Source organism: Patiria miniata, unplaced genomic scaffold (genome assembly GCF_015706575.1).
Source record: "Patiria miniata isolate m_02_andy unplaced genomic scaffold, ASM1570657v1 HiC_scaffold_9, whole genome shotgun sequence".
In the NCBI taxonomy this organism is placed as follows: domain Eukaryota; kingdom Metazoa; phylum Echinodermata; class Asteroidea; order Valvatida; family Asterinidae; genus Patiria; species Patiria miniata.
Window position 1 is genome coordinate 2,742,447 of NW_024037076.1, and position 13,709 is coordinate 2,756,155.

Here is a 13,709-nt window from a genome sequence, read left to right on the forward strand (position 1 = left end):
TTGGCTACATGGATGATTTATTTTTTCCTGGTTTCATGGATGAATATACGTCAGATTACCTATTGAGGAGTTTTACTATTGCATATTTTACCTAGCTCACTTGTGAGTTGGGGCGGCTTATGAGGCTTGTTTTTCATGTATGTTGCGTAGGATCACTGCGGCCACAAGTGTATTAGTCTGGTGCCACTAGTCTTCTTTCAGAAACTGTTATTATACATGTTCATCAGTCAAGTCTCCATGCGAACGCAAAAGTGAATTTTTCATTTCCATCACGTTACCACCACCACTCAGATTAAGCTTAGCCTTTCTGAATCAGTTGAATTTATGAGGCTTTTCGCACCTTGTTTTATTGTTTTTGTTTTTCGGTGGTCTTGAGTGTAGAAAAATATATGCAGTTTTTTATTGATCATTGACAAACAGGATTTCCATTTGTGACCTGGTGATCCAGAGAACCATGGACACTGGCGCAAGATCTAAAGTACCCTACGGACGGCTTGAACAGGAGGCTGAGGTACCCGCCCCCTCAGCTGCAACAGGTGAGTTGAAGCTATAGTTAGACCAGTTGCGTGGGGTCGATTTATACCACCCTCCCCCCCCCCCCCCCCCCCACTGCATTCCAAGATTTGTTGAGTCATATACCTGGTTTCATGTTCTTCTGTTTCTATGAAAAGTCAGTTAAAAAAAAAAAAATCTGCTTTTTATTACTATGCAACATTTTTCAAACAACTACTGATAGAGATGAAATGGAGCATTTATGTTGTTTTGTCGGTCCATTTTAGGGGGGTTTAATTTTGTGCTTCCGATTTTCAATTCCCCTCTAGGAACTGCAGCCAGCATTAGAAACATTGGCACAGTCAGCGGTATCCAAAGCCCTACTGTTGTTGGTGCAGGCCAAGTGACATTCAACTACAATTTACCACCAGAAACAGCAGGTATTATTTAATAATGTTTGTTATGATGTAAGTAATTTGATATCTTAGATAAATATTGATGTATTATTTTTACTACTTTTTTTTTTGGGGGGGGAAGGTGCTACTCTCCTTAAAGATGGACACAAACAATGGATTCGATACCAGTATAGGCCTGTGGACAGTAAGAGGGCGCTATTTGGAGTGGTTAAAAGCGTGCTATAATGCTCAACACTGTATCTTTCCATATAAAGCGCCCCCACATTAATTTTCCACTTATAGATGAGCGTTGTTGCTGGGGAAAATTTGAATAATTTAGGATTGTGAGCTGTTGGGCAAAGATGATCTTAGAATTAAACAAACGAGATATTAGGCCTACTTATTTGAAGTGTAGTGATTATCGTAGTTAGTTTTCGTGGGATAATCTTTTGACCAGCAGTTACTACCTTTTTCTCTGCTTGATTCAGCTGCTACCGGAAAAGGGGATGTCACCACGTCTTCACCAAATGCCAATCCATCTAGCCCAAGTCCCTCACCCATTCCTTCCACACAAGCTTCAGGTATTTATAACTTAACCAATTACATGTACAGCTAATTTGAGACCAAATTTACGTGGCTCACTAGGTGGCAAGAAATTTTTTTGCATAAAAAGGGACTTCTTAAAAACGCAAATACGGCCTACCACCTGTGAAATGTGGTCAGATTGCCATTAGAAGTGATAATTGCAGATATGATGGGTATCCGTGTGGTACATCTATTTGCATAGGGCTTCCTGATACAGTGCGATATATGAATTATAGGTCGGGCCTTTTTTTTCAGTTTCTTTTCCTGTGACCTTTACTATTCTGGTAAAAGTTTGGAATAAAATTCATAGTTTGCAAAGAAAAACATGTCGGTAGTTAGAACATCACCTGATCACCAGTGACTGTGGTGTTATCAGCAAATGGTGCTGCTATCTAACTAAAACGCTAGTTTAAGCCTCTCCTTCCAGTATTTTGAATTCAGACAACGCATGACAATTTTGTATATATAACAGGAACAACAGAAACCAACTCATGTATTGTTTATTTATTTATACACCCTCTATGTATCCATGCCGAAAAAATTGGCCTCTAATATGTATTCCATACCTGAAAAAGGCTAATTGAGCATTACTGAAGTCGCATATTAATTCTGTATTTATACATGAATTTAAGGAACGGGATACTGTGACTGATTTGGGTTTAGGGATATTGCAAGAATATGAATTATACATTTGTATTATCTTGGGATATCAATTCATCTTGGAAGAGTGATGTCCAATCAACTTGTTTGTACACCTGCAGTTACCAGCTTTTTGTTTGTTTATATTTTTTTGCTGGTGTAAGAATTGCATGTACTATAAGGCAACAATGGACAAGTTTGTGTCCAACAGCGGTACAAAAGCCAAACCATTTGTTTCTGTAATTTTGGGCAAATATATTTTGTGCACTGCCTTACTAATGCGCCTATCAATTGTTCCCCCCCCCCCCCCTCGGGCTGCCCCACCCAAGACGTGGGGATTGTCACTTTTGAAGTGACAAAATCCCCACCCCTCGGGCAAAATTTAAGTGACAATCCCCGACCATGCCCCGACATACATACGTGGGGCGCACTAGTAAATGCATTTCCATGTAGTACGCCAATGGTAACAATGTAATATGAGTGACCAAAATCCCCACCCTGGGGAATGAAAAAAGTGACTTGATCCCAACATCGGACCTGGGGCTACGTTGGGGGGGGGAGGGACATTTGATAGGCGCATAACGGGCTGGAAATCTCAAGTCATAATTTCCTTTACATGTTTTTCTCCATAGAGGACAACTATTCAATCTGTTTCAGACATTGTTTTATTGAAGCAATACATGTTGCTTGTTTTGATCTGAATAGGAGTACCTGCACCCAGACTTCAGCATAGTCAGAGACCAGACCAAGAATCAAGGCCGAGGGCTCCTAGCTACCAAGATGTCGGTAACAAGACTAGGGACATATTGAAGGAATTTTATAAAACATCAGGCAGTTACGTGCAATTATTGCCTGAGGTTGATAATGACCAAAAGCACATTGCTGGTATATACACTAAAGTACAGTTAGAAACACGAGAAGGGATAGCAGTTGTCACTATAGGAGAAACTGTTAGAAAAAGGGGTCAGAAAGGAGAAATTGTAAACTCTACAGAGTATGACAAAATATTCAGATTAAGGACAAGAACTGGGGAACTCATCACACGCCTCATTTTCGTTGGCATGGGAGGTGTTGGGAAGTCAACCATTTTTGATAGGATTGCATACGACTGGGCCGATGAGGCAAGCGAAATACTGAAGAGCTTCAAGCTTGTCTTTCGTTTAAAGATGTTTGCCCTGTCGCAAGAATCTGATCTTGTTGATTCCTTCGATCAACTTCTAGATGAAGATTCAGGAATAGCAAAAGATAAACTTGATAAATTCATCCTGGCCAACCCAAATGAGGTCTTGATTCTTTTGGATGGTTTTGATGAAATGATGACCAAAACACTCAACGCAGACTCATTCGGTTCTATCCTAAAAGCACTCAATAGAACAAAGTACCGGAAATGTGTAATTTGTGTATCAACACGCCCCTCTCATCTTGATACACTGATGTCAAAATCACTTGTCCAAAATCCTTGCACACACGTAGAGGTTCTGGGTTTACTGATGAGGATGTTAATGAATATATTCTGAAGTTCTACAAGGAAGATCGTGATAGTGGCAAGGCACTAATCCAAACCATTGAATTGTCTAACGTGCTGCATGATTTTGCCAAAAATCCGATGTTGTTGATGCTTATGTGCTCATTGTGGAGGGAGAATAATGAACTCCCAGAAACACTTTCACGCATATTCACTAGGGCAGTTGAGCACATGTTCACAAGAAAAGACAGAGACAAGAAAACAGCTTCGGATGCAAAAATGAGAAAGTTGGATGCATCAAAAGAATTGATTGCATTAGGAAAAACTGCGCTGCGTGGACTCATGCGTGCCGACCAGAAATTCTCATTTCAAGAAGATGAGTTTGAACCGAATGCGCTGCGCCTGGCACTAAAAGCGGGCATCCTAACCCAGCAGAGTGTTATCAAAAACAGTAAATCTCACAACAGCATACAATTCATGCACAAGACAATTCAGGAATATTGTGCAGCGAAATACTTACAGAGTGTACATGTGTCCAACGGAGGATTAGTAGTGCGGATGATGTACACATTTGTACAATACGGAGAATTTATAAACAGTTTATGCCAACTTTGTCAGACAATTGAGGGCATCGTTTCAAACGATTTCCTTTTACGTTTTTGTTGTGGTGACAATGAGGATTGCATGATAGACATCGTAAACTTGCTTGACCGTAATTTCACAAAAGATAAGCCCAGGTATCAATCAGCCGTTGTACAAGCGATAAGTCAAAACTGCTTTTTCGAAAGCCAGTCAGGCAAAGTCCCTCAGTGTCTCACCAGAGACTCGCATTTTCCATCAAATATCTCTACACAAAACAACAATGATTTCCGCAGTCTCTTATACCTTCTTAAAATCATATGTAGGTCCGACAGCCGCATGACACAACTGGTACGCGTTGAAACCATTGAGGTTTCTCACGTGTCTTCGGTCAGTGGTTTAGCCTTTGCCCTGGGTTACATAAAAAACCTCAGGAATCTGAGGCTCTTCAGTTGTTCTTTAGCGGAGGGAGATCTTGAGAAAACACTGAAGTCATTAAAATGCAACAGACTCTTGACTGAACTTTGTATACAGGGGGACAGTACATTGGGAGGTAGAGCTGTAGAATGGGCCCCTCATATCAAACACTTGACAAGCCTCAACAAACTTGAGATAAGTTACTGCAAACTTCAGATTACAGACATTAAGCACATTGCCTTGTCTGTCAGTGACATGCCAAACCTGACTGACTTGATCCTTGCCGGCAACACAACATTGGGCGGATCGGCTGACTCTTGTACCACGAATTTGTCGCGATTGACGACCATAAAGACTTTGAACCTGAGCAGTTGTACATTGCGATGGACAGACATTGAACACATTGCCTCGGCTGTAGGTGACATGCCCAGCCTGACTGACTTGATCCTCTCTGACAACCCGACACTTGGCGTATCGACTGAGAAGTTGTCCCGTTACTTGTTAGGAGTGAATCAAAAACACACACTGGACCTGAGCAATTCCTCAATAACGTTGCAAGATGTTGATATGATTTGCGTTGTGTTAGACCACATTCCCGCACTAACTAACTTGAGCCTTGCCAACAACCAAGCACTGGGCAGAACGGCTAAGTTGTGGGCCAAGGATTTGTCGCGACTCACAAACATAAAGTCTTTGAACCTGAGCAATTGTACATTGCAATGGTCAGATATTGAACACATTGCCTTGGCTGTAAGTGACATGCCCAGACTGACTGACTTGATCCTCACTGACAACCCGGCACTTGGCGTATTGACTGAGAAGTGGTCTCGTTACTTGTTAAGAGTGAAGCAAACACACACGCTGGACCTGAGCAATTCCTCACTAACGTGGGAAGATGTTGGTACAATTTCTGTTGTGTTAGACCACATTTCCACTCTGACTGAATTGGTCCTTGACTGCAACACAGCATTAGGCGGATCAGCTAGGTCATGGGCCAAGAATTTGACGCAAATTAAGTACATGTACATACAGAGGTTGACAATCAGCCTTTGCTCATTAACACCGTCAGACATTAAACACATTGCCTCGTTTGCAAGTGCCATGATCAACCTGACTTATTTGGACCTTGCTGGCAACAAAGCATTGGGCGGATGGGCCAAGAAGTGGGCAAAGGAATTGCCAATGATTAGGCAGTTACGTAGGCTGGACCTGAGCGATTGCAATTTGACTCCATCAGACATTAAACACATTGCCTCGGCTGTAGATGACATGCCCAACCTTTTTAGCTTGAACCTGTCTTTCAACGTGGCATTAGGCAGTTCGGCTAAGTGGGTCACGAAATTGTCGAAAATGACGGCCTTAAGTGCGCTGAACCTGAGCCACTGTGATTTGGCACCGACGAACATTAAGCAAATCACCTCGGCTGTAGGTAGTATGTCCAGACTGACTAACATGATCCTGAGTGACAACAAAGCATTCGGCGGATCGGCTGAGTTGTTTGCTAAGGTATTGCCGAAAATGTTGCACTTAAAAAGGTTGGACCTGAGCAATTGCGAGTTGATACCGTCGGACATTGGACACATTGCCTCGGCTGTACGTGATATGCTCAGTCTGACTGACTTGTTCCTCACTTACACGTGGTCATTGGGTGGATCCGCTGAGCTGTGGGCCGAGGAATTACTGAAAATGAGGCAATTAAATTGGCTGGACCTGAGCTTTTGCGCTTTGACAGCGACAGACATTAAACCGATTGCCTCGGCTGTAAGTCGCATGCCCAGACTGACTGACTTGGCCCTTGCTCACAACAAAATATTGAACGAATCGGTTAAGTTGTGGGCCAAGGAATTGCTGAAGATGAAGCACTTAAAAAGGCTGGACCTGAGAGATTGCAACTTCACACCGTCAGACCTTCTACATATTAGCAGGACTGTAAATGGCATGCCTTGTCTGACATCTTGTGCATTGGTGGCAAACAGGAATTATTTGATAAGTTCAAGACCCGCTTCCCAAATTAGGGTTACCGGTAAACTTGGAGACTCAGTCTGTATATGAGTTACTAATTTTGTAACAAAAACGAATGTTAACAGTCTCAATGAAAGAGAGGAATGTTTTAACATAACTTTACAAGACAATATTTAAAAACCCGTTGGAAAAATCAGATTATTAGGGTATGCTGAACATAATTACGAAATTTAAATTTAGGTCAAGGTTTTGTGGAAACTGGGATATGTGGATCTTGGCCACATTTTGCTATACAAAAATATTGTCCCAGCAGCAATAACCTTTTTTCGGTAAGATGTCAACTTTGTGTCCTGCTAAAACAATAATTAACACTATGGAATTGGAATTTATGCACAAATGTGTCATTCCAGGATGCGTGTTGCAAACTGAAACATTTTTGATTCAGTTCATCAGTAGATATGTCGCACTGCGTGTATGAGCTGTTCAGCCTCTACGTACGCCACAGTGGTTTGTCATCAAAGTCAAACTGACACTCTTATAAGTCCCGGGTCAGATTTGACCCGGAATCCGGGTCAGATTGGACCTGACACAACTGTCAAAATGACAGTTATTTGGATCGAATGGCAGAAAAAGGTGACTCAGAGAAGTGTCATTTGACCCAGAAAAGTGTCAGGTCAAATCTGACCCGGATTCATGGCCAATCTGACCCGGGACCCGAGTGTATATGATTTGCTGAGTGTGCATCTGTAAACATTTTAAATTGGCAAACAAAATTATAATAGGCTTCGAACCTGAACGTGTGTGCAAGAAAACATCGCTGATTTGAAAACCTAGTAGATATGTGGTACTCGTTGATTTCTTACCAAACACTGAGGCTGTATGGGTGGTTTGGTCCATTTCCTTCACAAGTTGAAATTTGTTGGCCCGACAACGAAATTTGTGTTCATGTACAACGTTAAAACAATGAAGTGGAAAGATTGCTGGTTACACCATGTAATCTCTTCTTGGAAGAACTGTGGTTCTGAAAAGAACCGGTTGGTTGAATTTAGAACTCGACGTTTTGGACAGTGTGCTCTGTCCGTCCTCAGGGAAGAGATTACTTTCCACATGGCGTTACCTGCGATCTTTCTACTTTAACTCATCCGCCATGTTAAAACATTGAGTATCCTTTAAGTAGTTTTGGGATTCATCCAACCACAGATGGAAAATATTATGTACATTTTTGTAAATAGAATTATATTTTTATAGACTTGTTGGGCTGATAATTATAGTCTTTGTATAAAAAACTTGAAACCTTGAGTATTGAGTGCTTTTGGGATTACTCCAAGTATCAACTAGAGTATCGGTAATAATTCTGTCAATGATGAAAACAAAATTGTATTTTTCTTTAAAAGAAACGTTTATTTCACACACTGTTCATATTTTGTATAAACTTTGGTGCTAAGATTGTTGCGAAGATTACTTAAAAAACTGCAAGTGAAGCAGTAACTGTTGAGGGGGATGGGTTCCTTGCACAACTGTATTCAGGATTATATATCTGTTCTGAGTGAAAATAAAGTCTACCAAAATTTGGAAAAAGAAACGTCTGACATATTTGGATATAAATCAAGTTATATGTCAAATTTAGTGATTTCAAATTTGCAGTCTGTGTCTTGCTGAGACTTACACGCTGGATTTGACGTTTTAATGAAGTATTTCAGTTGAAAGAAAATTCATAAGTTTTAAATAACCGTCAAGCAGATTATGTTAGTACATGTACCTGTTTTTCATTTATATCTGTTATCAGTAAATAAAACTCATAAAAATAACTTGAGAATTAGCTCCTTTACGCAAGTAATTAACCTGATGGAGTAGACGTAATTGTATTCTGGTTCCATAAATCAAAATACATCATGTTTGTATCTTACAATTGTTTCTGGTGTGATCAATCATTTTGTGTCAATTATACACTCTGTTAATTAGGTTGCATTGTACCTTAAAACTGTATTAATTTGTAAAAAGAAATTGCAAACTTGAACAAAAAATTTCCACGTACTTGCATATTTGAGTCACCATTTTGGCAACAGAAAAAGAGAAATGTCCCAAGCTGCTACAATAGAGACGCTGTGATAAGGGAGTCCGACTATAGGTGTATTAATGGCAAATTGATCAAGCGTAGAAGAATAAACGTGTACATTTTTGCTACTTGACTGCGCGTGAAATTGCATTGTTAATTTGGGGCCACCGTGGCATATAATTCATGAATCAGAATGAAATTTCGCTCATACCCCCACCCTGCAAGCTACTAATCAACCTCAAACACTAAGGGCTAAAATATGAAATTTGAGGATGATTTTGGTGGTGGTTCTCCAGAAAAATCCATTGCCACGACTGTCGTGCATGTTTTCTGTACGTATCATGAATACCCATGAAGCGTCGCATGATCACAATAGATTTTCAAAATCACTCCACCCGCGGGTCATCTGCATGTACCTTCATGCAGTGTGCACGAGGGATTGGGTACCAAACCACGTTCAGGCGCACTATTGGTTTCAATTTTTGTCTGGTTCAATGTCGTGGAAAGCATGTTCAATGCATAAGTTAAACACTTCTGGGGCCCTACCCCTTTATTGACATGTTTGAAATGACATGGTGATATGTTTAGGTGAAATAGATGTCCGTGATATATAGGTTTGCAACGAAAGCCTGTTATCAGAAGTTCTGATTCAGAACCATGATTATTTATAAGAAACATCAAGTAGCGAAAGTGAATGACTTATCAGGTTTTAGTTGATTGACAAGAAAGAATTCGTATTTTGACCACCGATTTTATTTTCCTGTTTCAAAATAAGTAAAACATAAGGCTGAAACATGTCTTAGACTAAACATGACAAAAGTGGGTGTCAAAATTGTTTAAACTTCATATGTACCTTTCCCCCCCCCCCTCCCAATAACAATATTCTTCGCAACTTTCATACTCCATGCCTCGATCGCCTGTCAATGTGACGACCAGAAAAGAGTTGGCCTTGACTTGACTGGAGACAAGAATTCTGTCTCAAGCCAAACAAACAAACAACAACCCTTGGTAATCATTTGCTTGCAGCTGATGTCATTGAGTTTCATTTGATCCAAAATGGTTTCAAGAAAAACGGCTACAATATTAGATTGCAACTTCAGAACCAAACGAGAACAAGACTTTTATAGTCGGATATGCCCATATTTCAGATAATTTGTGACTTTGACTGAACTTCTTATCTTGATTTCCAGGTTTTGTCATGTGACTGCACACCTGGCTGGTCAGGTGACTTCTGTGAGGTGAACTACGACGCTTGTCAAGACAACCCCTGCTTCCTTGGAGTGGCGTGTTTTGATGATGACCCACCGACTTTAAATTTCACCTGTGGATCTTGTCCTGAAGGAACGGAGGGAGACGGCAAGTCCTGCATTGGTAGGCTCAGGATTTATTGTTCTTACTCTTCATGGTAATTAGATAGCATATGTTTTAAATCCATATTTTTTAGATCCCAATGTGTGTTTGACCAGCGACCGGTGTTCGGATGCTACAACAGGGCATTACTGTGTCCCATCAAATAATTCGTTCACATGCCAGTGTCGTACATACGATGCATTTTTCATGGAAGGAGCCGCATGCGAAAGTAAGTGCAAGCTTGTGAAATGAAACACACTCACCTTAACTTCTGCCTGTGTTTTAAAAAAACAAGTTTAAAATAAATTTGAAAATCTCATTGATGAATGAAGGTTAAGAAAGTCAACTGTTAGATCATTCCCAATGGTTTAGTTAAGTCATCACAAGTCTATCACAAGTGAGAACACAATTCATCCAGTCAAGTCACAAGCTATTCAAATGAACAGTGAAGACATTGCTTTGTTATTGTTCATTCCCTGATGTGAAGATACTCCTGATTGGTCGCAAGTTCCTCGACTACAACACAGCCTGAGTCTCCTTTATCTAACCCTGTTGTACTTTCTTTTTTAGACCGACGTAGGTTTGCTCTTACTGTCGTGATCACATTGTTGACTGAGACATACCGGCCAGTGTACATCAATCCGTGGTCTTCTGCATTCAGAGCCAAAGCAGCCCTTTATAAACGACTGGTAAGTTGCTTTCTTCAATAAGAAAGACAGTAAAAGTATACGACAAAGAATCATACTATAAAACAGAATTGCAACGGAGTCAGTTACAGAAAGTTGCATTAAATGAATGACTAGTCATCCTGTCTCAAGTTAACCCTAAAAGGGCCGAGGGGGAATCTGCCCCCCCCCCAACTTTTTTCGCGATAGCTTTGAAAAAAATTTTTTCGCGACCTGAGCTGTTATGACTCTTTAGCCTCGAGCCTTGCGCATCTTTTGATACCAAAAACATAAAAAATCGGGGGAAAAACCATAAAAAAATATTTAAAAATCCAGCGCTACACGCCATGAAAACTTAAATTTCCCATATACGTCATGTTCACAGAGCAGAATTACCATTTGTATACATAAATAATTGATTAGCCATAACTCCAAACCCTTTGACCTATAATCATGAAATTTCTTGGGTATGTTCATGAAGAGTTGTTCTGTGCATGTACCGAGTTTCAAAATTTTTCGTCACTCGATGGCCGAGATCTGGTCCCCCCTAGCTGAGAGATGGTCAAAATAACCCGGCCCTTTTAGGGTGAAGTCACAGACTATTCAATTCAGCTATAGGAAAGACATTCCTTTGTCATTGTTCATCCCTACACGTGACTTTGACTTGTGACTGAAAAACTCTGGACAAAGTTCACATGATGAATGAATGAATTTGTTGATTTATTGTCATTTATGCCATTTCAATCAGGCTGAGTTGCTGTTGAGAGACGAACCAGTAACCGATAATGTGACATCAGCAGACTGTGTTTCTCTCGGACCAGGTGTTGTGGCTACCATGGCATTACTAGACCCAGCTACTCCACCAAGAGTTGATGTACAAAGCGTCTTATCGGAAAACATACCGACGACCGATGGTGATGTTATGATACCCATCAACCCAAGGCACCTGAAGTCAATGGTAAGGTTTCAATTTTATTGCTTTACTACAGGCCGGGTGTCCGAACCCTCAAAGGGCGCTCAAAACCCTCAAAGCTAGATTTCAATGGACATTGCAACACACAATTGAATGCAACGATGCAGGCCCGCATTCAATTGTGTGTTGCAATTAATGCCCATTGAAAATCTCACTAAGTGCAAATGTTAGTTTTGGGGTTTCAGGAGCTTCAGCGCTTGCGCTCTCGTTATTTTTATCCAAACAAGGATGATTATACCCCCAAAAAAGTCTCCGGTTTCTGGTATGCGTGCGCGTCGCCGTAGCCCAGGCATGCAACTTTTCCTCAGATCAGCTGATTTCCCTCTTTTTTTACTTCCCATGTGTGCCATTGAAAATAGAAAAACACTGTACAAAGTCTGGGAAAAATTTGAATTTCCTCTTTTTTTGTGATTTCCCAGTTGCATGCCTGGACTAGCCATTCACATTGGAAAAATGAAAAAGTTTTTTTTTTTTCGATAAAAGATGATGTCTCAAAACCGCCAAACTCACTGGTTTGACTGTAATCCTGCTGCTGCACAATTTTAACTTTTTTTAAATGGGGTTATGATCGAGAATAAGCTTTATGTGGCCTCTCTGGACTCCCATATTTTTTCACTAAGTTTAATAGTCGGGCACCATTTGCATGCAGTCATCAGTCGACATTTGAAGCAAAATAAAAAAACAGGTAAAAAAAAAGCCACATCGCCGCACAACTTTTTGGGCAAGCTCCATACCAGAAACCGGACAATTTGTTTTGCTTTATACGCTTAGTTTCATTTCGTGCTAAGTGTAATTGAGCCCTACTAGCCTGCTCAGCAAGTTTGAAATATGAATGAATGTGGTCATTAAATTCATTGCAAGTTTAAACCGCTAAAGCAATGAAAAGTCTTTGAATGTTGGATATATGTGATCTTCTGATATTAGAATAATAAAAGAAATCTACTCTTGTCTGGATCCGTTGTAAAGTTTATCTGCTCATCTTAACCACTGATATGTGTTGTTTTCATAATTTAGGGACTTCATTCACCGCTGCGAAACAGTCCCCACCGATGTTCCAAAAGCGACAATAACAGAGTCACCAGGTGAAAATATAAACATCTCAATGATCTCATGCTACGTCTGAATTACATTAGGACTGGCAGTCACCCAGGCGACTATATGTGAATATGGCTGTGGGGGGGGGGGGGGGGGGGAGGGGGTTCCATCAGAAAATCAATGCTGAAATGTAGACAGGTTTTCCTCCGGACACTTGGCCTCCAGAAAATCAATGGGAGGGGGATTCTGCTAGTACCGTGCTTTCAATGGGGGGGGGGGGGGGGGGGGCTGTTAAATCTGACCATCGTTAACAATACATGTACATGTATATTACAGAATAGTGTGCAAATACCGTACCCTGTAACCCAGCTGGCTCTGTCTGTATTTTGTGCACAGACGAACATTATTACCAGTATAATTTTTTAAGGGGGTGTCGAAGGGGGGGGGGGGGGGGGTGTCCACATTTGTTTTGTATATATTTCCATGACAAAAATTCAAGTCAGAACTGGGGGGGGAGGGGGGGGGGGGTTTGACCCCGAAAACCCTGCGCCTGCCATCACAAGTCCTCCAGTCCCAAGTTAAGTTGCATTTCTTGGTAATGTGTCGTCCCCTGTGACTTGTGACTGACTCGTGATAGGTACAACTCATGAGATATAGTCCAGCCACTCATCTACTCTTGGGAAAAATAATGCATGAATTTCGTTCTTTTTTGTTGTCAGGGTTTGTCAAGCAGGCATGATTTCATCAGACCGTACATCGTGACCAGAGCGGAGGGATTTAACCAGTATTACTAAGATTTTTCAGGCGTTTGAAATGTAAGTATAGGGAGCCCTCTCTTGACTGATGTGATATGTTTAAAATAAATGTGCGGAGCGCCCTCTCTTGACTTGTCAGGTTTTTCAAATGTAAAGTTTTTCAAATGTAAATAGGCCTACCGGCATAAGGAAGTTTTTGAAGAAATTTAAGGTCGACAACAGCTTTGCATGCCTGCCATACCGATATGACCTCATGCGTGTTTTGGGTGTAAGAAAATGACAAGTTGGGTGGCACAGCTCGTCCGAGGCCATAACTCGATGGTTTATGCACGACGGCACAG

At 40.9% G+C, this 13,709-nt stretch overlaps 1 protein-coding gene across 7 annotated transcripts in view; it reads left to right on the forward strand.

Annotated features, from left to right (window-relative positions):
* Positions 1-13,709, forward strand: part of LOC119720094 (NACHT, LRR and PYD domains-containing protein 3-like) — a 57,228-nt gene that overhangs the window by 22,439 nt on the left and 21,080 nt on the right. For 2 of the 7 annotated variants that reach the window (XR_005270054.1, XR_005270056.1), the window contains exons 2-4: positions 9,781-9,961; positions 10,511-10,629; positions 11,427-11,563. Coding sequence is in view for 2 of the 7 variants with exons in the window: in XM_038189628.1 (XP_038045556.1) it covers positions 455-536; positions 822-932; positions 1,376-1,468; positions 2,817-3,628 (1,098 nt within the window). In the remaining 5 variants the exon portion in view is untranslated. Of the gene's footprint in view, positions 1-420; positions 537-821; positions 933-1,375; positions 1,469-2,816; positions 3,643-9,780; positions 9,962-10,063; positions 10,170-10,510; positions 10,630-11,426; positions 11,564-13,332; positions 13,415-13,709 lie in introns of those variants that run through there. The other 5 variants (XR_005270059.1, XM_038189628.1, XM_038189627.1 and 2 more) reach the window with 5 other exon arrangements.